Source organism: Apodemus sylvaticus, chromosome 7 (assembly GCF_947179515.1).
Source record: "Apodemus sylvaticus chromosome 7, mApoSyl1.1, whole genome shotgun sequence".
NCBI classification, from domain to species: domain Eukaryota; kingdom Metazoa; phylum Chordata; class Mammalia; order Rodentia; family Muridae; genus Apodemus; species Apodemus sylvaticus.
Genome location: NC_067478.1, coordinates 73,458,369 through 73,482,873, shown reverse-complemented (window position 1 = coordinate 73,482,873; position 24,505 = coordinate 73,458,369). Strand labels below are relative to the sequence as shown.

At 39.4% G+C, this 24,505-nt stretch overlaps 1 protein-coding gene across 3 annotated transcripts in view; it reads right to left on the bottom strand.

Annotated features, from left to right (window-relative positions):
* The window catches only part of Scaper (S-phase cyclin A associated protein in the ER), a 414,909-nt gene that overhangs the window by 105,211 nt on the left and 285,193 nt on the right, over nt 1-24,505 (bottom strand). For all 3 annotated transcript variants that reach the window (XM_052188286.1, XM_052188287.1, XM_052188288.1), the window contains one exon: nt 11,900-12,023. In XM_052188286.1, coding sequence (XP_052044246.1) covers nt 11,900-12,023 — 124 coding nt within the window. The remainder of the gene's footprint in view (nt 1-11,899; nt 12,024-24,505) is intronic.

Genomic DNA, 24,505 nt, shown 5'->3' with positions numbered 1-24,505 from the left:
TTCCAGTTTAGCCACATTCTAATCAGCAACTGCTATTTCCCGATTAAAAAGCAATTGTGGCTATCTTAACAGTGTGAAGTAATCATCATTGTGTTTTGATGTTAATTTCCTTAAGGAGAGGTGATTTAAATAATCTTTTCACAAATCTGTTGTCTATTTTAATATACCTTCTTTAAAAAAATGTCTAGTTAAGCCCCTGGTTTAAATTTGTAGCTCTTTCTTTGCTTGAGGGAGCTGTGGGATCTGTTGTGGGGCTGCCACAGTAAGATTTTTACTACATTTATTCTTTGCAGTGAGAATTTTAGTTTCTTTAAAAACCCAATTATGTTATGTTTGTTTTTGTTTTATCCTAGATGTGGGATAAAAAGTTGTTCATAGAAGATGATTATGATTTGCCTTGTGCACTAGCAAGGGTGTGTGTGTGTGTGTGTGTGAAAGGATATAAATGGGAGAGCCCTAAGAGGGCCTGTGGCAGCGACTGCTCCCCTGATGCTGGTTCCTACTGGTTCTTGCTGTTGTGTTTGCTGGATTGCTGGTTTGCTAATCCTGGGTTGTTGGATATTTTAACCATAAAGACTGGACTTGCCCCTAGGAACCCTATGCCCCTAATCATCGGAAAATAGTCTAAAGAGGTCTATGCCCCCTATCAGTAGGATGTAGCCCATACAGGTCTATACTCCCTTTCCCCTCTAATTTTCTTTCCCACCTAATGTTGAGGGGTTGGAATGGTAGTAGATATAAGAACCCAATAAAACAGCTAAAAAATATGCCAACATTCTTCTAAATATGGTTCATTCTTTTCAATATGTTTTATCTTTATTGATATTCTCATGGATGCAATAACCCTGTTATGTCTAGAAGATACTGCCCTTCAGCAGTGATTCCAGCTCATTGGCTTTTAAAATCTCTCTGCTCCCTCTTCCTCAATGCCACATGAGATTTAGGTGTAGAGGTTATATTATAAATGCCTTGTGTGGATCTGGGCACTTGACCATTGCTTAATGTCTATATTTTGATCATTTTGGTCATATTTGGTTCTCTGTAAATAGCTTCTGCTTCTGATAAAATCAGCTTCTTAGAAGAGGTATGAGGACTCCACTTATTCAGTCTCTTCACCTTTTTTTTTTTAAACAAAGTTTGGATGGGCAGATCTGGATGGGGCCTGAATTATTTTTTTTAAAGATTTATTTATTATATGTAAGTACACTGTAGCTGTCTTCAGACACTTCAGAAGAGGGCATCAGATCTGATTACGGATGGTTGTGAGCACCCATGTGGTTGCTGGAATTTGAACTCAGGACCTTTGGAAAAGCAGTCAGTGCTCTTAACCTGCTGAGCTATCTCTTCAGCTGCCTCTTCAGCTTATTTTTAAAATAGAGTCTCTCATTGAAGCTGTGGCTTGTTAATTAGCTAAACCAACTGGCTAAGCCCAATGAATACTCCTGCCTCTGAAAAGCAGTGCTGAGTTTATGCATGTACCTGTACCAGCCTTTAACATGGGTGTTAGGGCTCTGAACTAATGTACACATTAGTAAACACAGCAAGTGCTTTACCAACTGATCCATTTACTAGCATGCTAATGACTTCAGTATCAGTACACTTTCTGAAAGAGTTAGGATTGAGTCAATAAAATGAACTGTTTCACAAATGTATTTAAATCTCTATTTTCCCAGTAATATCTCCCTCCCTCCATTTTCCTCCCTTGCACTTCCCATCTGACTGATTCAGTTTCATGTTATATTTAGTGGCTGTATATCCTTAGTCTGCCCATTCAGTGGCAGCTCTCACTTTATCCCTGACTTTCATTCTACTGACACTGTTGAAACCTATCAGTCAGTTAATGTATAGGTGGTCCCTGAGTTTAGATTGTAGACAACTAGATTTGACTCTGAGATTTTGATCTATGTAGCCTTAAAGTCAGATTCTCAGGGACTCAAGTTTATTTGTGATAAGGTAACAGTGATCTTTTAAGACTATTCTGAAGATTAAATAATGAGGCAAAATAAATAATAATACTTGAGATAAAAGATACTAAGTCTTTTTGCCTATTTTTGAATTTTTTTTGTAAAGATTCATTTTTATTTGTATAATGTACACGTGTTGCTGTCTTTGGAAACAGCAGAAGGGGCATCATATTCCATTACAGATAGCTATGAGCCACCATAAGGTTGCTGGGTATCGAACTCAGGACCTATGAAGAACAGTCAGGGCTCCTAACTGCTGAGCCATCTATCCACCTCCTTGAAAAAAAATTAACAAAAATATCATCCCTTCAGCAGTGGAACCAAGGCGACAGGGTCCTGGCAGGCTCTGCTCCCACTACCACTGACCATTGCTGGCCAGCCGGGCTGCAAGCAGCAGATTTACAGAGCCTTTCACCACACTGAAGCTACATTAGAACTCTGCCTCCTGCAAGTCAGTTACCAGAGACTCTCCACCATCTTGGCTCTCAGACGCCAGAGAGAACCAACAGCCCGAGGACATATGTGCCCTACTAATTTCAAATCATCAGATTTGGGGATTTTTTTCCTTGGGATTTCTTGTTTTCATGATATACCAGAAACACACTGAATCCAGGATTCAGATGTATTTGATAAAATCATAAATCTACTTGGCCTTGGAGAACAGCCTGAGAATCTTCTTTCTACTGGTTGAATCTGCTACCCAGCAGAGTGATCATCACTCAGAAAAGGTCCCGCAGCATACACCATCAGCACTCCCTGAAGGAGCAAATGGGCACCACTTGGTTCACAGAGACAATCTGGGGCAAGGCACACTAGGGCTCCAAGGGCACCCAAGAGGAAAACAGCACATCAGCAATCTGTGACAGAGGAAACCCAGCCATTCAGTGTTGCAGAAATAGCCCTAGAGCCTCACAGGAGACTCAAACACCAGCCAGAGACAAAACCAACTAATGCCAGAGAACAAGATGGCAAAGGGCAAACGCAGGAACGCTACTAACAGAAATCTAGGCAATGTGGCAGCGTCTGAACCAAACTCTCCAACATCAGCAAGTCCTGGTTATGCCAACACACCAGAAAAACAAGATTTGGATTTAAAACCACTGGTCATTATGCTGCTAGAAGAACACAAAAAGGACATAAATGAATCTCTTAAAGAAATACAGGGAAACATGAATAAGCTAAAAACCTGTATAATGGAAACACAAAAATCACTTAAAGAAATTCAGGAGAATAAGGCTTAAGAGATAGAAGCCCACAAAGAAGAAAAAAAAAAAAACCTTAAAGAAATGCAGGAGAACTTGAGTCAACAGGCAAAAGTCATGAAAGAGGAAACACAAAAATCTCTTAAAGAATTAAAGGAAAACACAAACAAACAAATGATGGAACTGAGCAAAACCACCCTGGATCTAAAAACAGAAGTAGAAACAACTAAGAAATCACAAAGGGAGACAACTTTGGAGATAGAAAACCTTGAGAAGAAATCAGGGGCCATAGATGCAAATATAAACAACAGAATACAAGAGATGGAAGAAAGAATTTCAGATGCCGAAGATACCATAGAAACCATTGACTCAACAGTCAAAGAAAATGCAAAATGCAAAAAGCTTGTATCCCAGAACATCCAGGAAATCCAGGATACAATGAGAAGACCAAACCTAAGGATTATAGGTATAGATGAGAGTGAAGATTTACAACTTAAAGGACCAGAAAATATCTTCAATAATATTATGGAAGAAAACTTCCCTAACCTAAAGAGAGAGATGCCCATGAATATACAAGAAGCCTACAGAAATCCAAACAGACTGAACCCGAACAGAAATACCTCCCATCACATAATAATCAAAACCCCAAATACAATAAAAAAGAAAGAATATTAAAGACAGTAAGAGAAAAAGGCCAAGTAACATATAAAGGAAGACCTTTCAGAATCACACCAGACTTTTCACCAGAGACCATGAAAGCTAGAAGATCCTGGGCAGATCTCATGCAGACTCTAAGAGAACACTAATGTCAGCCAAGACTACTATACCCAGCAAAACTCTCAATCACCATAGATTGAGAAACCAAGATATTCTATGTCAAAACCAAATTAACACAGTATCTTTCCACAAACCCAGCTCTGCAAAGAATAATAGGAGGAAAACTCCAATACAAGGAGGGAAACTACACTCTGGAAAAAGCAAGATAGTTACCTTCTTTCATCAAACCCAAAAGAAGATAACCACTCAAATATAAAAATAACATCAAAAATGACAGGAAGTAATAATCACTATTCCTTAATATCTTTTAACATCAATGGACTCAATTCACCAATAAAAAGACATAGACTAACAGACTGGATAAGGAAACAGGACCCTACATTTTGCTGCATAGAAGAGACACACCTCAGTGTCAAAGACAAAAACTACCTTGATGGAAGTTAGAAACAAAATGAAGTTAAGACCTCACAGAATCCATGGCCCAGGCATAAGGCAGGCCAGGGGCAAGCCCAGACAAGCCCAGGCAAGCTGGGCCTTCTCAAGGTTGTTAGAACAGCAGGATGATCCACACAAGGTCATTAAGACATTCCAGGAACTAGCCTGCCATAAAGATAAGGAAGTTGCCTAAACAACCTCCCCTGAGTCGTGGGCCATCTGGACTCCCTCCCCTCACCCTCTCTTCTCTTATGTAGTTTAATGTTAACCAGGCCCTCTGCTAGCAAAAGATAAGCCTCCTGCTCTCCTACATTGCTGATGCGCTGTCCTGCAAGTACTGCCCTCTGATATAATTGTGTGCCAATTCCTCCCTCAATATATGAATTGACCAATCATGTAAAAGCACGCAAAACCCCCTTCACTTTTCCCATATAAACCCCTAGTTTTTGATCTTCAGGGTCGACTCCTCTGTCTCTTGCATGAGACATGTGTTGGCCCGGAGCTCCACCATTAAACTGCCTTGTGTCCTTACATCAAGCCAGCCTCTTGCGTTTCCTTGGGTGTGCGCTGACCTGAGACTCGGGTGGGGTCTTCCCGTTCGGGGGTCCTACAACCTTAGAGTAAAAGGTTGGAAGACAATTTTATAAGCCAATGGTCTTGGGAAACGAGCCGGAGTAGCCATTCTAATATCAGATAAAACTGACTTTCAACTTAAGTCATCAAAAGAGACACAGAAGGGCACTTCTGGCTGGTCAAAGGAAAAATCCACCAAGAAGAACTTTCAATTCTGAACATCTATGCGCCAAATGCAAGCACACCTTCATTCGTAAAAGAAACTTTACTAAAGGTCAAAGCACACATTGCACCTAACACAATAATTGTGGGTGACTTCAACACTCCACTCTCCTCAATGGACTGATCAGGAAAACAGAAACTAAACAGGGACACAGTAAAACTAATTGAAGCTTTGGATCAATTTGATTTGATTGATATTTATGGAACATTTCACCCTAAAGCAAAAGAATATACCCTTTTCTCAGCACCTCATGGTACCTTCTCCAAAATCGACCATAAAATGGGTCACAAGACAGACTTCAACAAATATAAGAAGATCGAACTAATCCCATGCCTCCTATCAGATCACTATGGAGTAAGAGTAGTTTTCAATAGCAACAAAAACAACAAAAAGCCCACATACACATGGAGGGTGAACAATACTCAATGACAACTTGGCCAAAGAGGAAATAAAGAAAGAAATCAGAGATGTTTTAGAATTTAATGAAAATGAAGGCACAACATACCCAAATCTTTGGGACACAATGAAAGCAGTGCTAAGAGGAAAACTCATAGCCCTGAGTGCCTCCAAAAAGAAAATGGAGAGAGCATACACTAGCAGCTTAATGACACACCTGAAAGCCCTGGAACAAAAAGAAGCCAATTCACCCAGGAGGAGTAGAAGACAGGAAATCATCAAACTCAGGGCTCAAATCAATCAAGTGGAAACAGAACCATACAAAGAATCAACGAATCCAGGAGCTGGTTCTTTGAGAAAATCAACAAGATAGATAAACCCTTAGCCAGACTCACCAAAGGGCACAGAGAAAGTATCCAAATTAACAAAATTAGAAATGAAAAGGGAGATATTACAACAGAAACTGAGGAAATCCAAAAAAATCATCAGATCCTACTACAAAGGCCTCTACTCAACACAACTGGAGAATCTGGAGGAAATGGACAATTTCCTTGACAGATACCAAATACCAAAATTAAATCAGGACCAACTAGACCATCTAAACAGTCCCATAATGCCTAAAGAAATAGAAGGGGTCATAGAAAGTCTTCCAACCAACAAAAGCACAGGACCAGATGGTTTCAGTGCAGAATTCTATCAGACCTTCAAAGAAGACCTAACACCAATACTCTTCAAACTATTCCACAAAATAGTAACAGAAGGAACACTACCCAATTCCTTCTACGAAGCCACAATTACGCTGATACCAAAACCACACAAAGATCCAACAAAGAAAGAAAACTTAAGACCAATTTCCCTTATGAACATCGAAGCAAAAATACTCAATAAAATTCTTGTCAATTGAATCCAAGAACACATCAAAACGATCATCCACCATGATCAAGTAGGCTTTATCCCAGGGATGCAGGGTTGGTTCAATATACGGAAATCTATCAATGCAATCCACTACATAAACAAACTCAAAGAAAAAAACCACATGGTCATTTCATTGGATGCTGAAAAAGCATTTGACAAAATTCAGCATCCTTTCATGCTTAAAGTCTTGGAAAGAACAGGAATTCAAGGCCCATACCTAAACATAGTAAAAGCAATATACAGCAAACCGGTAGCCAGCATCAAATTAAATGGAGAGAAACTTGAAGCAATCCCACTAAAATCAGGGACTAGACAGGGCTGCCCCCTTTCTCCTTATCTTTTCAATATTATACTTGAGGTACTAGCTAGGGCAATTAGACAACATAAGGAGTCAAAGGGATACAAATTAGAAAGGAAGAAGTCAAACTATCATTATTTGCAGATGATATGATAGTCTAACTACGTGACCCAAAAAACTGCACTAGAGGACTCCTACAGCTGATAAACAACTTCAGCAAAGTGGCTGGTTATAAAATCAACTCAAGCAAATCAGTAGCCTTCCTATACTCAAAGGATAAGCAGGCTGAGAAAGAAATTAGGGAAATGACACCCTTCACAATAGCCACAAACAGTATAAAGTACCTTGGGGTGAATCTTACCAAACAAGTGAAAGATCTTTATGACAAGAACTTCAAGACTCTGAAGAAGGAAATGGAAGAAGACCTCAGAAACTGGCAAAATCTGCCATGCTTGTGCATTGGCAGGATTAATACAGTTAAAATGGCCATCTTGCCAAAAGCAATATACAGATTCAACGCAATACCCATCAAAATCCCAACTCAATTCTTCACAGAGTTAGAAAGAGCAATTATCAAATTCATCTGGAATAACAAAAAACCCAGGATAGCTAAAACTATTCCCAACAACAAAAGAAATTCTGGGGGAATCAGTATCCCTGATCTCAAGCAATACTACAGAGCAATAGTGTTAAAAACTGCATTTTATTGGTACAGTGACAGGCAGGCGGATCAATGGAACAGGACTGAAGATCCAGAAATGAACCCACACACCTATGGACACTTGATCCTCGACAAAGGGGCTGAAAACATCCAATGGAAAAAAGATAGCCTTTTCAACAAATGGTGCTGGTTCAACTGGAGGTCAGCATGCAGAAGAATGGGAATTGATCCATCCTTGTATCCTTGTACTAAGCTCAAATCCAAATGGATCAAGGACCTCCACATAAAGCCAGACACTCTGAAGCTAATAGAAATGAAACTGGGGAAGACCCTTGAGGACATTGGTACAGGGGGAACGTTTCTGAACATATCACCAATAGCGTTTGCTCTAAGATCAAGAATTGACAAATGGGACCTCATAAAATTACAAAGTTTCTGTAAGGCAAAGGACACCATCAAAAGGACAAATTGGCAACCAACAAATTGGGAAAAGATCTTCACCAACCCTACACCTTACAGAGGGCTAATATCCAATATGTACAAAGAACTCAAGAAGAAAAAATGGGGTACAGAGTTAAACAAAGAATTCTCACCTGAAGAACTTCAGATAGCGGAGAAGCATCTTAAAAAATGTTCAACTTCATTAGTCATTAGGGAAATGCAAATCAAAACAACCCTGAGATTTCACCTTACACCAGTCAGAATGGCTAAGATTAAAAATTCAGGAGACAGCAGGTGTTGGCGAGGATGTGGAGAAAGAGGAACACTCCTCCACTGCTGGTGGGGTTGCAAATTGGTACAACCACTCTGGAAATCAGTCTGGCTGTTTCTCAGAAAACTGGGCACGTTACTTCCGGAAGATCCTGCTATACCACTCCTGGGCATATACCCAGAGGATTCCCCAGCATGTAATAAGGATACATGCTCCACTATGTTCATAGCAGCCCTATTTATAATAGCCAGATGCTGGAAAGAACCCAGGTATCCCTCAACAGAAGAATGGATGCAAAAAATGTGGTATATATACACAATGGAGTACTATTCAGCCATTAGAAACAATGAATCCATGAAATTCTTAGGCAAATGGATGGAGCTGGAGAACATCATATTAAGTGAGGTAACCTAGTCTCAAAAGATCAATCATGGTATGCACTCACTAATAAGTGGATATTAACCTAGAAAACTGGAATATCCAAAACATAATCCACACATCAAATGAGGTACAAGAAGAACGGAGGAGTGGCCCCTTGTTCTGGAAAGACTCAGTGTAGCAGTATAGGGCAAAACCAGAACAGGGAAGTGGGAAGAGGTCTGTAGGAGAACAATGGGAGGGAAGGGGGCTTATGGAACTTTTGGGGAGTAGGGGGCCAGAAAAGGGGAAATCATTTGAAATGTAAATAAAAAATATATCGAATAAAAAATTTATTTAAAAAAAAGTTAGCAAAGTTAAATTTTACACCCCATTTTATAAATAAGTGTATCTATTTCTTTCCTGAAATCTATCATGTCGATTTCCTTTATTTTCTACGTTAATTAAAAAGGTTCTCTTTGAAGTCTATGTGTTTTGACTGATTTCAAGGGGAAATCATTTGAAATGTAAATAAAAAATATATCGAATAAAAAAAGAAAAAAACAAAACAAAAAATATCATCCCTATTTTTTTTTAAAAAAATTATTAGATATTTGCTTTATTTACTTTTCAAATGTTATCTCCTTTCCTCATTTCCCCTCCCAAAACCCCCTATCCTATCCCCCACCCCCATGCTCACCAACCCCCTCTCTCCCACTTTCTAGACCTGGCATTCCCCCCTACACTGGGGCATCGAGCCCTCACAGGACCTTTTCTCTCATTGAGTCTCTGCTACACATGGAGCTGAAGCCATGGGTTCCTCCATGTGTACTCTTTGGTTAGTGGTTTAGTCCCTGGGAGCTCTGGGAGTACTGGTTGGTATATATTATTGTTCCTCCTAAGGGGGTCCAAACCTCCTCAGCTCCTTAGGTCCTTTCTCTAGCTCCTCCATTGGGGACCCTATGTTCAGTCCATTGGTTGGATATATTGATTCCCCTTCTAAGAATCCACACTTTGGTTTTCCTTCTTCTTGAACTTCTTGTGGTCTGTGGATTGTATCTTGAGTATTCCAAGGTTTAGGGCTAATATCCACTTCTCAGTAAGTGCATACCATGTGTGTTCTTTTGTGATTGGGTTACTTCACTCAGGATGATATTTTCTAGTTCCATCCATTTGCCTAGGAATTTCATGAACTCATTGCCTTTAACTGAGTAGTACTTCATTGTGTAAAATGTACATTTTCTGCATTCATTCTTCTGTTGAGAGTCATCTGGGTTGTTTCCAGCTTCTGGCTATTATAAATGAGGCTGCTAAGAACATAGTGGAACATGTGTCCCTATTACCTGTTGGAGCATCTTCTGGGTATGTGTGAGTGATATAGTTGGGTCCTTAGGTAGTAAATTTTCTGAAGAACTGCCAAACTGATTTCCAGAGTGCTTGTACCAGCTTGCAGTCTCACCAGCAATGGAGCAGTGTTCTCCAGCATCTGCTGTCTTCTGAGTTTTTGATCTTAGCCATTCTGAGTGGTGTGAGTTGGAATCTCAGGGTTGTTTTGATTTGCATTTCCCTGATGATTAAGGATGTTGAACATCTAAGGTGTTTCTCAGCCATTTGCTATTCCTCAGTTGAGAATTCTTTGTTTCGCTCTGTACCCCACTTTTTAATATGGTTATTTGGTCTTTGACCAAGGAGCTAAAACTATCCAGTGGAAAAAAGACAGCATTTTCAAGAAATGGTGCTGGTTCAGCTGGCAGTCAACATGTAGAAGAATGCAAATCGATTCATTCTTATCTCCCTATACAAAGCTCAAGTCCAAATGGATCAAGGACCTCCACATAAAACCAGATACATTGAGTCTAATAGAAGAGAAAGTGGGGAAGAGCCTCAAACATATGGGCACAGGGGAAAATTTCCTGAACAGAAACCAATGGCTTATGCTCTAAGATCAAGATTTGACAAATGGGACCTTATAAAATTGCAGAGTTTCTCTAAGGCAAAGGACACTGTCAATAGGACAAAACTGCAAGCAACAAATAGGGAGTTTTAAAGAAAAGATCTTTACCAATCCTACATCTGATAGAGGGCTAATATTCAATATATGCAAAGAACTCAAGAAGTTAGACTCCAGAGAAACAAATAACCCTATTAAAAATGGGGTTCATCCCTACATTTTAGTAACTTATCTTGTAGATAGAACCATGCACAATTTAGCCTTGGATTCATATACAGTGACCTCATTGTAAATAACTAGTGTTATCTTCTGTAGCAGTGCTAGCTAGTCTGTGTCTTTGCTTATTTTTCCACATTGCTGCAATTCTTGCGAATATGTCTGCATTGAAGACTTCAAATCACCTTATGAGTTTTAGCTTCTGATCAGTAATCAGTAGGGATTAATTTATTTACTCATACATTTGTTCATTCAACAACTTACCAAATCTACTCTTTTCTCTTAGGATATTGAGTATAGTCATAAACTACTTTTGTCTTCATGGATTTGTTGGGAAAACAGATAAGGAATTATTACAATTTAATATAACCAGGTTTATGACATGTGATGCCTAGGACTACATAAAAAGAATTCTTAAGCCTGGGCTTCAGAAAATAGCTTCAGGAGTTCACGTAGAAGATGCACTTGTATGTAAATTATGTAGGCAGAATGCAGAGGCCAGGAGAGGAGCCAAGGTAAGGCATTTAAGGAAAGCAATCAGGACCCAGGGAGTAGGAACAAGCTGGCTCTGGGAAATCTGTGTTGTAAACCTGCAGTGCCAATACCTGAGGGTCTTAGAAGCCTTGTCAGGAACTTCTAGTCTTAGGTTTCCAAAGTCTGTAGTTGTCAGATTAAACCTTTAGCTATTACACTGAGCTTACCTCATTTAACATCTGTGAACAGAGGTAAAATTTAAGGTGACAACTGGCTGCTTGTTCACATCATAAGTAAGTTTGACAAAGGCATTTCCTAAATTTTAAGTGTAAATAGCTACAAAAATATCTTTTAAAAATATGTCTTTTGATATATGCTGGTGAGAGGCTCTGAGGTTCTTTCAGTTTTCTCTTTCTGACACCCATTCCTGTAGCTGTGAAAGTTTGACATTGGGTTCACTTGATTCCAGAGCCAAGTTTAACATGTAAATCTGTGTACTTCACAAGTGTTACATACCTATTACTCATCAAATGTTAGAACTTAGGAGGTTCTAACACAAAATATTCAAATAATGGAGAGATTTCACTTTCAGTTCCTATTTTGTGTTTGTAAAACCATCTTCATGTGTCTCGCTCCTCCCCCCACTCTTAACCTGGACAATAAATAGGCTGGATTCATAGTTCTGGCCACAGAACTATTTCTCAAACCTTAACAGTTTCTTACTTAAGGCACTAATATTACATACCGTCAATTGGTGTATCAGGAGATCCATTAAGAAGGTAATCTTGTTACTAAACAGAACATCAGTGCAGTTTTCTGAACAGTTATTGCAGGTGAGGTTGTAAACATTGATTGCATTGCAGAGCGACCTAACAGGAAGGAAAACACCATTTGTAAAACCCCAGCAACATTTCTCCCAACAGTTTAAAATACATGACATCAATGATACAGAATGAACAGGCAGGAGATGGAAGCTAGTCTACAAAATCAAGCCAAACGCAATTTGGTACAGGTCCATCACCTAGACATAAACCATTATTTCCGTAGCTAATGAATGCTATACTCATTATTACCTAACAGTTCTTACTAAGAATGTCTATTAGTTGCAGGACAGACAATACAAACAATTTCCAAGTTTTTCTGATAATGTCTTCATTTAAGGCCAGACATCAACCAGGAAACTTGGCCTTTTAAATAATAACCCAGAAAAAAAAAAAGACTGCTAAATTGCCCGTTGCCAGATCAGCTGGTATAGGACAAAGCAGCTGGTAGAACAGTATGGAGAAACTGGAGATATTTTCCATGAAGTAAAACTTACAAGTTTTTGGAAAGAGAGATCTACTCTGCTTGAAGGGGGTATGTATATGGATCAGATTCTAGGCAGATGAAGACTTCTTTCCTAGAGGGTCCAAACTGACTATGAACTAAAATAGTCTAAAGAAAAACTACCCCCCCAAAAGGTTTTACTCTAGAAGACAGACAGATACACACATACACACAACCATAAAACCTTGATATTAACTGTTCAAAGACATTTTTAGATCAATAAGTTCAATGTATATGGTAGTCTCCTGAGTGTTTTGAAGTTTGGGCCTAATGCAATGCCTGTGTAATCAATGTTTATCTATTCTGGCTTGTCTGACTCAATTTCCTGCTTAGTCCTGCACACCAATCATCTAGGAGAGTGGTTCTCAATCGTATGAGGCTCCAAAAACCTTAGTAATAAAAATTTTCAGTTCCCAGGAAGCAGCTCAGAGGGAGCCATTAACAACAGGTCTTTAGTCAATGACAACCCTGAACTAGGGAGGACACTTCCAGAGCTGACAGTCCTCTGGATGGAGGAGATAACTAGAGTTGAGCTGGTCTCTGGAAATCTTCAAGGTTTCACCAAATATAATGAAACTAACATAGCAACCAATCAAAATTGTACTAATGTCACTGCTTTGCCCATTACCAACCAAATCAGAGGTTACCTAACCCTTCTAGAAAATTTCCCAGCCCTTCATAAAAGGGGGCCTGTGAACTGCTCTGGTCATGAATGGTTGATCCCTGCATGCTGGTAATTTCTGCAGAATAAACACTTTTTTGCCTTGTATACTATTTGAGTCTGGGGTCTTCCCTCCGTGATTCTTGAACTCTAACACTCCTTAATGCTGCAACCCCTTCAGTAAAGTTTCTCATGTGGTGGTCATTTCTCCCCCTAACCATAAAATTATTTTTGTTGTTACTTTATAACTGTATTTTTCAACTGTTATGAATCATAGTACAAATATTTAATTTGTAGGATGTGGTTGTGCAACCCTTGTGACAGGGTCCTTTGGCCCCAAATTGGTTGCAATAAACAGGTTGATAACAGTTGTTGAGAAATTTGTTAATTGTGACCTGTCAATCAACAACATCAACATTACCTGGGAACTTTAAGAATTACAAATTGCGAAGCTACAGTGCATACCCAGAAATAGAAAATTGTGTCTCAAAATTCTGCAGCCAATGATGAGAAGCACAGATCTTAGAAACACCATGTGAACACTCATTCATTCAATCATCCATTAATCATATACTGAAGGTCAGGGTGACGTGCCACACATTGTACAATGCAAATAAGACAAGTAAATGTCATTTTCTCTCCAATGACTGTCCGAGGCGGGTACAGCCAGGAGCACAGGGAGTACAGGAGTGGCAGAGCATCTGGGACAGGATCCTGCCAGGCTCCATCTGCACCCAGGAACTGGGCTGAACTACAGCTCTCTGTGCTAAGGGAGAGCTGGTCTCCTAGGGATGCTCAGACAGGTTTGCAGGCCCACAGGAGGAACAAGCTCCAGCCAGAGATAGCAGAACCAACACCAGAGAAAACCAGATGGCAAAGGCAAACACAAGAGCGTTACCAACAGAAACCAAGGCAACATCACATCATCCAAATGCAGTTCTCCCACAACAGCAAGTCACAGATACTCCAAAACAGCAGGAAAGCATGATTTGGATTTAAAATCACAGCTCATAATGCTGATAGAGGACTTCAAGGAGGACATAAATAATTCCATTAAAGAATTACAGGAAAACACAACCAAGCAGGCAAAGGAGTTGAACAAAACCATCCAGGATCTAAAAAATGGAAGTAGAATCAATAAAGAAATCACAAAGGGAAACAATTCTGGACATAGAAAACCTAGGAAAGAAGTCAGGAGTCATAGTCATAGACAACAACAGAATAAGAGAGAGAGAAGAGAGAATCTGAGGTGCAGAAGATACCATAGAAAACATTGACACAACAATCAAAGAAAATGAAAAATTCAGAAAGTTCCTAACTCAAAACATCCAGGAAATCCAGGACACAAAAATGAAGACCAAACCTAAGGATTATAGGTATAGAAGACAGCGAAGAGTTCTAGCTTAAAGGGCCAGTAAATGTCCTCAACAAAATTATAGAAGAAAACTTCCCTAACCTAAAGAATGAGATGCCCATGAACATACAAGATGCCTACAGAATTCCAAATAGATTGGACCAGAAAAGGAATTCCTCCCGTCACATAATAATCAAAACACCAAATGCACTAAACAAAGAAGGAATATTAAAAGCAATAAGGGAAAAAGGTCAAGTAACATAAAGGCAGACCTATCAGAATTACACCAGACTTCTCTCCAGAGACTATGAAAGTCAGAAGATCCTGGTCAGATGTCATACAGACCCTAAGAGAACACAAATGACAACCCAGGCTACTATATCCAGTAAAACTCTTCAATTACCATAGATGGAGAAAACAAGGTATTCCATGACAAAAACAAATTTACACAATATCTTTCCACAAATACAGCCCTTCACAGGATAATAAATGGAAAACACCAACAAAAGGAGGGAAACTACACACTAGAAAAAGCAAGAAATTAATCTTTTAACAAACAAAAGAGAAGAGAGCCACATAAACATGAGTCCACCTTTAATAATAAAAATAACAGGAATCAACAATCACTTTTACTTATCGGTGACACAATTCTCTAATAGAAAGACATAAACTAACAGACTGGATACGTAAACAGGACCCAACATTTTGCTGCACACAGGAAACTCACTTCAGGCACAATGACAGATACTACTTCAGAGTAAAAGGCTGAAAAACAATTTTCCAAGCTAAGGGTCCCAAGAAACAAACTGGAGTAGCTACTTCCTTTCCTTTCCTTTCCTTTCCTTTCCTTTCCTTTCCTTTCCTTTCCTTTCCTTTCCTTTTTCCTTTCCTTTTTCCTTTCCTTTCCTTTCTCCTTTCCTTTCTCCTTTCCTTTCTCCTTTCCATTTTCCTTTCCATTTTCCTTTCCTTTTTCCTTTCCTTTTTCCTTTCCTCTTTCCTTTCCTTTCCTCTCTCCTTTCCTTTCCTCTCTCCTTTCCTTTCCTCTCTCCTTTCCTTTCCTCCCTCCTTTCCTTTCCTCTCTCCTTTCCTCTCTCCTTTCCTCTCCTCTCTCCTTTCCTTTCCTCTCCTCTCTCCTTTCCTCTCCTCTCTCCTTTCCTCTCCTCTCTCCTTTCCTCTCCTCTCTCCTCTCTCCTCTCTCCTTCCTTTCTTCCTTCCTTCCTTCCTTCCTTCCTTCCTTCCTTCCTTCCTTTCTCTCTCTCTCTCTCTCTCTCTCTCTCTCTCTCTCTCTCTCTCTCTCTCTCTCTCTCTCTCTTTCTTTCTTTCTTTCTTTCTTTCTTTCTTGGTGTTTTGAGACAGGGTTTCTCTGTGTAGCCCTGTCTGTCCTGGAACTCACTCTGTAGACCAAGCTGGCCTCGAACTCAGAAATCCACCTGCCTCTGCCTCCAATGTGCTGGGATTACAGGTGTTTGCCACCACCACCCGGCCTTGGAGTAGCTATTCTAATATGGAATAAAATTGACTTTTCAACCTAAAGTGATCAAAAAAGATAAGGAAGGACACATCATACTCATCAAAGGAAAAATCTACCAAGATAAACTCTCAGTCATGAACATCTATGCTCCAAATGCAAGGGCAGCCACATTCATAAAAGAAACTTTACTAAAGCTCAAAGCACACAATGCACCTAACACAATGCACTTCAACACCCTTCCCTCATCAATGGAAAGATCATGGAAACAGAAACTAAACAGAGACACAGTGAAATTAAGAGAAGTTATTAAGAGATTTCTATAGAACATTTTATCCTAAAACAGAAGAATATTCCTTTTTCTCAGCATCTAACAGTACCTTCTCCAAAACTGACCTTATACTTGGTCACAAAACAGATCTTAACAGATATAAGAAGACTGAAATAACCCCATGTACCCTATTAGATCACCATGGACTAAGGCTGGTCTTCAATAACAACAAAAACAACAGAAAACCTACATACACAGGGAAACTGAACAATATTCTACTCAACGATAACTTGGTCAAGGAAGAAATAAAGGAAGAAATTAAGGATTTTTTAGAATTTAATGAAACGAAGGCACAACATACCCAACCTTATGGGACACAATGAAAGCAGTGCTAAGAGGAAAACTCATAGCTCTGAGTGCCTCCAAAGAAACTGGAGAGAGCATACACAAGCAGGTTGACAGAACATCTGAAAACTCTAGAACAGAAAGAAGTAAATACTCCCCAAAGCAGTAGACAGCAGGAAATAAATTCAGGGCTAAAATCAAGCAAGTAGAAACAAAAAGAACTATACAAAGAGTCAACCAAATCAGGAGCTGGTTCTTTGAAAAAACCAACAAGATAGATAAACCCTTAGCCAAGCTAACCAGAGGGCACAGAAACAGTATCCAAATCAGCAAAATCAGAAATGAAAAGGGAGACATAACAACAGATATTGAGGAAATCCAAAAAATATCAGGTCCTACTACAAAAACCTATATTCAACAAAACTGGAAAATCTAGATGAACTGGACAAGTTTCTAGAGAGATACCAGGTGCCACAGTTAAATCAGGATCAGAAAAAGAATCCAAAGAATCCCATAACCGCTAAAGAAATAGAAGCAGTCATTAATAGTCTCCCAACCAAAAAAAGCCCAGAACTAGATGGGGTTAATGCAGAGTTCTATCAGACCCTCAAAGAAGACCTAATATCAATACTCTTCAAACTATTCCACAAAATAGAAACAGAAGGTACACAACCCAATTTGTTCTATGAAGGCACAATTACTCTGATACCTAAACCACACAAAGAGACCCAACAAACAAAGAGAACTTTAGACCAATTTTCCTTATGAATATCGATCCAAAAATACTCAATAAAATTCTCGCAAACCGAATTTAAGAAAACATCAAAAGGATCATCCACCATGATCAAGTAGGCTTCATCCTAGGTATGAAGGGATTGCTCAATATATGGAAATCCATCAATGTAATTCACTACATAAACAAACTCAAAGAAAAAAAACCACATGGTCATTTCATTAGATGTTGAGAAAGTATTTGACAAAATACAACCCTTCATGATAAAAGTCTTGGAAAGATCAGGAATTCAAGGCCCATACCTAAACATAGTATAAGCAATATATAGCAAACCAGAAGCCAACATTAAACTAAATGGAAAGAAACTTGAAGCAATCCCACTGAAATCAGGGACAGGACAAGGCTGTCCACTCTCTTCCGACCTTTTTAATATAGCACTCGAAGTCCTAGCCAGAGCAATTAGAGAACAAAAAGAGGTCAAAGGGATACAAATTGGAAAAGAAGACATCAAAATATACCTATTTTCAGATGATATGATAGTATAATTATGTGATTCCAAAAATTCAACCAGAGAACTCCTAAACCCGAAAAACAACTTCAGCAAAGTGCCTGGATATAAAATGAACTCAAACAAATCAGTAGCCTTCCTATACTCAAAGGAAAAAGACACTGAGAAATAAATTAGAGAAACAACATCCTTCACAATAGTCACAAATAATAAAAAAATACATTGGTGTGACTCTAACCAAGCAAGTGAAGGATCTGTATGACAAGAACTTCAAGTCTCTGAAGAAAGAAATTGAAGAAGATCTCAGAAGATGGAAAGATCTCCCATGCTCATGGATTGGCAGGGTTAATATAGTAAAAATGGCCATCTTGCCTAAAGCAATCTACAGATTCAATGTAATCCCTCTCAAAATTCCAACTAAATTCTTCATAGGATTAGAAAGAACAATTTCCAAATATATCTGGAATAACAAAAAAACCAAGGATAGTGAAAATCATTCTCAACAGTAATAGAACATCTGGTGCAATCACCATCCCTGACTTTATACTACAGAGCAATAGTGATTAAAAACTGCATGGTATTGGGACAATGGCAGGCAGGTAGATTAATGGAATTGAACTGACTCAGAAATGAACCCACACACCTATGGTCACTTGATCTTTGACAAAGGTGCTAAAACCATCCAGTGGAAAAAAAGACAGCATTTTCAACAAATGGTGCTGGTTCAGCTGGTAGTCAACATGTAGAAGAATGCAAATTGATTCATTCTTATCTCCCTGTACAAAGCTCAAGTACAAGTGGATCAAGGACCTTCACATAAAACCAGATACACTGAGTCTAATAGAAGAGAAAATGGGGACAAGTCTCAAACACATGGGCAGAAGGGAAAATTTTGTGAAGAGAACACCAATTGCTTATGCTCTAAGGTCAAGAATTAATGAATGGGACTTCATAAAATTGCAAAGCTTCTGTAAGGCAAAGGGCACTGTCAATAGGACAAAACGGCAACCAACAGATTGGGAAACAATCTTTACCAATCCTACACTCGATAGAGCGCTAATATCCAATGTATACAAAGAACTCAAGAAGTTAGACTACAGAAAAACACATAACTCTATTAAAAAATGGTGTATAGAGCTAAACAAAGAATTCTCAACAGAGGAATACTGGATGACTGAGAAACGCCTTAAGAAATGTTCAACAGCCTTAATCATCAGGAAAATGCAAATCAAAACAACCCTAAGATTTCACCTCACACCAGTCAGAATGGCTAAGATCAAAAAACTCAGGGGACAGCAGATGCTAAAGAGGATGTGGAGAAAGAGGAACAGTCCTCCATTGCTGGTGGGATTGCAAGGCGGTAAAACCATTTTGAAAATCAATTTGGCGGTTCCTCAGAAAATTGGACACAGCACTACCTGAGGACCCAGCTATACTACTCCCATATACACAGAAGATGTTCCAACATGTAATAAGGACACGTGGTACACTACATTCATAGCACCCTTATTTATAATAGGCAGAAGCTGGAAAGAACCCAGATGTCCCTCAACAGAGGAATGGATATAGAAATGTGGTACATTTACACAATGGAGTGCTACTCAGCTATTAAAAACAATGACTTCATGAAATTCTTAGGCAAATGGATAGAACTAGAAAAAAATCATCCTGAGTGAGGTAACCTAATCACAAAAGAACACACATGGTATGTACTCACTGAGAAGTAGATATCAGCCCAAAAGCTTCTGAGCTTTTGTACCCAAGATACAATTCACAGACCACATGAAGCTCAAGAAGAAGGAAGACCAAAGTGTGAATATGTTGGTCCTTCTTAGAAGGGGGATGAAAATACCCATAGCTCACACCTAACCAATGGACTGAGCATAGGGTCCCCAGTGGAGGAGCTAGAGAAAGGACCCAAGGAGTTGAAGAGGTTTGCACCCCCACAAGAAGAAAAACAATATGTACCAACCAGTACCCCCCCCACCCCCCAGAGCTCCCAGGGTCTAAACCACCAACCAAAGAGTACACATGGAGAGAGCCATGGCTTCAGCTACATATATAGCAGAGGATGGCCTTTTTAGACATCAATGAGAGGAGAGGCCATTGGTCCTGTGAAGGCTCGATGCCCCAGAGTAGGGGAATGCCAGGTCAGGAAAGTAGTAGGGGCAGTTGGTAAACAGGGAGAGGAGGGATGAGATAGAGGTTTTTTGGAGGAGTAATGAGAAAAGGGGATAACATTTGTAATGTAAACAAAGCAAATATTTAATAAAAAACCCTCCCCATACTTAGCAAGTACTAAGTCCAATGTGCTTTTTGTAGTGTAAAGTACTCTGTTATATTGAATATTATTCAGTTTCTGATTATCTTCCAAAAACAAAAAGATAAGTAAATGTCATGGAGCTAATGCTTTATTGGCAAAAAAGGTGAGGCGAGCCCCTGTTATAATTATGTTTGATGCAGTTGTACCTGACCACAGAATTGATGGGTTTCTGGAAGTTGGTTACAGTTGACCACACTACTCAAAGAGTAGAGTTATAGGAACCAAATATTTCTAGGGCAGAGTCCTAGTTTATCATTTAAGATATTAGCAAATTCCTAATGTAGCATTTATAATCTATTCAACATGTTTAAAAACAAGGTAAGAGCTGCACCACATTTGGCATGGAGAAGACACCACTTCCTGATACTATCTAGAGAACCGACAGGAACAGGATATTAAGTAAGCATCACCGCCCAACACAGAGAGTCCTGGAGCCCTTCTGCTCTGAGACTAACTACCCAGCAACCTCCAGTTTACCACTCCCCTTCCACCTCTTCTACCTCTCCCTCCTTCCCTGTCACTGCCCCTTTCCATCGGAAGCGGCAGACCTGGGCCACATCTGGCACAAAGAGGATCCCACTTCCTGATACTCTCTAGAGAACCGACAGGAGCAGGGTATTAGATAACCTACAGGAGCAGGGCATTTGACCCTTGCCAAGTCTGCCACAAGGGAGACACCATCGCCTGATACTTCCTGGAGAATCAGCTGTTTGCAGGGCATTGAACAGAAAGAGAATCCCAGGAATACAGAAACACAGGCCTGCAGGATAGAGAAGATAGTGTCAGCAAGACCAGCTAACACCAGAGATAATGAGAAGGACAAAGGCAAACGCAAGATCATTACCAACAGAAACCAAGGCAACATGGCACCATCGGAACCCAGCTCTCCCACAACAGCAAATCCTCCATACTCCATCACATTAGAAAAGCAAGAACTAGATTTAAAATCAAATCTCATATTGCTGATGGAGGACTTTTAAAAGGACATAAATAACTCCCTTAAAGAAATACAAGAGAACATGGGTCAAGAGGTACAATCACAAAAATCCCTTAAAGAAAGACAAGAGAATATGGATCAAAAGGTAGAAGCCCTTAAAGAAGAAATACAAAAATCTCTTAAAGAAATACGGGAGAATATGGGTCAACAGGTTGAAGCCCTTAAAGAGGCAATAAAAAAAAATCCCATAGGGAATTACGGGAGAACATGGGTCAACATGCAGAAACCCTTAGAGAAGAATCACAAAAATCCCTAAAAGAAACACAGGAAAACATGGATCAACAGATAGAAGCCCTTAAAGAGGAAACACAAAAATTCCTTAAAGAATTTCAGTAAAAAACAAACAAGTGAAGGAACTGAACAAAGCTATCCAGGATCTAAACCTGGAAATAGAATCAATAAAGAATTCACAAAGTGAGACATCTCTGAAAATAGAAAACCTTGGAAAGAATTCAGGAGTCATAGATGCAAGCATCAACAGAATACAAGAGATAGAAGAATCTCGGATGCTGAAGATTCCATAGAAATCATTGACTCAACTATCAAAGAAAATGCAAAATGCAAAAATTTTTAACCCAAAGCATCTAGGAACTCCAGGACACAATGAGAAGACCAAACCTAAGGATTATAGGAATAGAAGAAAGTGTGGATTTACATCTTAAAGGCCCAATAAATATCTTCAACAAAATTATAGAAGAAAGCTTCCCTAACCTAAAAGAGATGCCCATGAACATACAGGAAGCCTTCAGAACTCCAAACAGATTGGACCAGAGCAGAAATTCCTCCCGTCACATAATAATCAAAACACCAAACGCACTAAACAAAGAAAGAATATTAAAAGCAATAAGGGAAAAAGGTCAAATAACATATTAATGCAGACCTATCAGAATTAAACCAGACTTCTTACCAGAGACTATGAAAGCTAGAAGAGCCTTGGCAGATGTCATACAGATCCTAAGAGAACATAAATGTCAGCCCAGACTACTATACCCAGCAAAACTTTCAATTACCATAGACGGAGAAAACAAGACATTCCTTTCAATATTGTACTTGAGGTACTAGCTAGGGCAATTAGACAACATAAGGAGGTCAAAGGGATACAAATTGGAAAGGAAGAAGTCAAACTATCACTATTTGCAGATGATATGATAGTATACTTAGGTGACCCAAAAAACTCTACCAGAGAACTCCTACAGCTGATAAACAACTTCAGCAAGGTGGCAGGTTATAAAATCAACTCAAGCAAATCAGTAGCCTTCCTATACTCAAAGGATAAGCAGGCTCTGAAAGAAATCAGGGAAATGACACCCTTCACAATAGCCACAAAGAATATAAAGTACCTTGGTGTGACTCTGACCAAACAAGTGAAAGATCTTTATGACAAGAACTTCAAGTCTCTGAAGAAGGAAATGGAAGAAGACCTCAGAAACGGGCAAAATCTGCCATGCTCATGGATTGGCAGTATTAATATAGTTAAAATGGCCATCTTGCCAAAAGCAATATACAGATTCAACACAATACCCATCAAAATCCCAACTCAGTCCTTCATAAAGGTAGAAACAGCAATTCTCAAATTCATCTGGAATAAAAAAAAAACCCAGGATAGATAAAACTATTCTCAACAACAAAAGTAATTCTGGGGGAATCAGTATCCTGGACCTCTAGCAATAATACAGAGCAATAGTATTAAAAACTGCATGGTATTGGTAAAGTGACAGGCAGGCGGATCAATGGAATAGGATTGAAGATGCAGAAATGAACCCACACACTTATGGCCACTTGATCTTCAACAAAGGGGCTGAAAACATCCAGTGGAAAAAAGATAGCCTTTTCAACAAATGGTGTTGGTTCAACTGGAGGTCAGCATGCAGAAGAATGAGAATTGATCTATCTTTATCTCCTTGTACTAAGCTCAACTCCAAATGGATCAAGGACAACCACATAAAATCAGACACACTGAAACTAATAGAAAAGAAACTGGGAAAGACCCTTGAGGACATGGGCACAGGGAAAAAATTCCTGAATAGAACACCAATAGCGTATGCTCTAAGATCAAGAATTAACAAATGAGACCTCATAAAATTACCAAGGTTCTGTAAGGCAAAGGACACCATCAAAAGGACAAATCGGCAACCAACTAATTGGGAAAAGATCTTCACCAACCCTACATCTTACAGAGGGCTAATATCCAATATATACAAAGAACTCAAGAAGTTAGACCCCAGAAAACTGAATAACCCTATTAAAAATGGGGTACAGAACTAAACAAAGAATTTTCACCTGAAGAACTTCAGATGGTTGAGAAGCATCTTAAAAAATGTTCAACATCATTAGTCGTTAGGGAAATGTAAATCAAAACAACCCTGAGATTTCACCTCACACCAGTCAGAATGGTCAAGATCAAAAACTCAGGAGAAAACAAGTGCTGGCGAGGATGTGGAGAAAGAGGAACCCTCCTCCACTGCTGGTGGTGTTGCAAATTGGTACAACCACTCTGGAAATCAGTCTGGTGGTCCCTCAGAAACCTGGACATGTCACTTCCGGAGGACCCTGCTATACCACTCCTGGGCATATACCCAGAGGATTCCCCAGCATGTAATAAGGATACATGCTCCACTATGTTCATAGCAGCCCTATTTATAATAGCCAGAAGCTGGAAAGAACCCAGGTGTCCCTCAACAGAGGAATAGATACAAAAAATGTGGTATATATACACAATGGAGTACAATTCAGCCATTAGAAACAATGAATTCATGAAATTCTTAGACAAACGGATGGAGCTGGAGAACATCATACTAAGTGAGGTAACCCAGTCTCAAAAGATCAATCATGGTATGCACTCACTGATAAGCGGATATTTAGCCTAGAAACTTGGATTACCCAAGTCATAATCCACATATCAAATGATGTCCAAGAAGAATAGGGGGAGTGGCCCTTGATTCTGGAAAGGCTCAGTGCAGCAGTATAGGGCAATACTAGAACAGGGAAGTGGGAAGGGGTGGATGGGGAAACAAGGGGAGGGAAGCGGGCTTATGGGACATTCGGGGAGTGGGGAGTCACGAAAGGGGAAATCATTTGAAATGTAAATAAAAATATATCGACTAAAAAAACTAAAAAAGAAATGTTCAGCATCCTTAGTTATCAGAGAAATGCAAATGAAAACAACACTGAGATTCCACCTTACATCAGTCAGAATGGCTAAGACAAAAAACTCAGGGGATAGCAGATGCTGGAGAAGATGTAGGGAAAGAAGAACACTTCTCCATTCTTGGTAGGATTGCAAATCGGTAAAACCACTCTGGAAATCAGTTTGGCGATTCCTCAGAAAATTAGACACAGTACTACCTGTGGACCCAGCTATACCA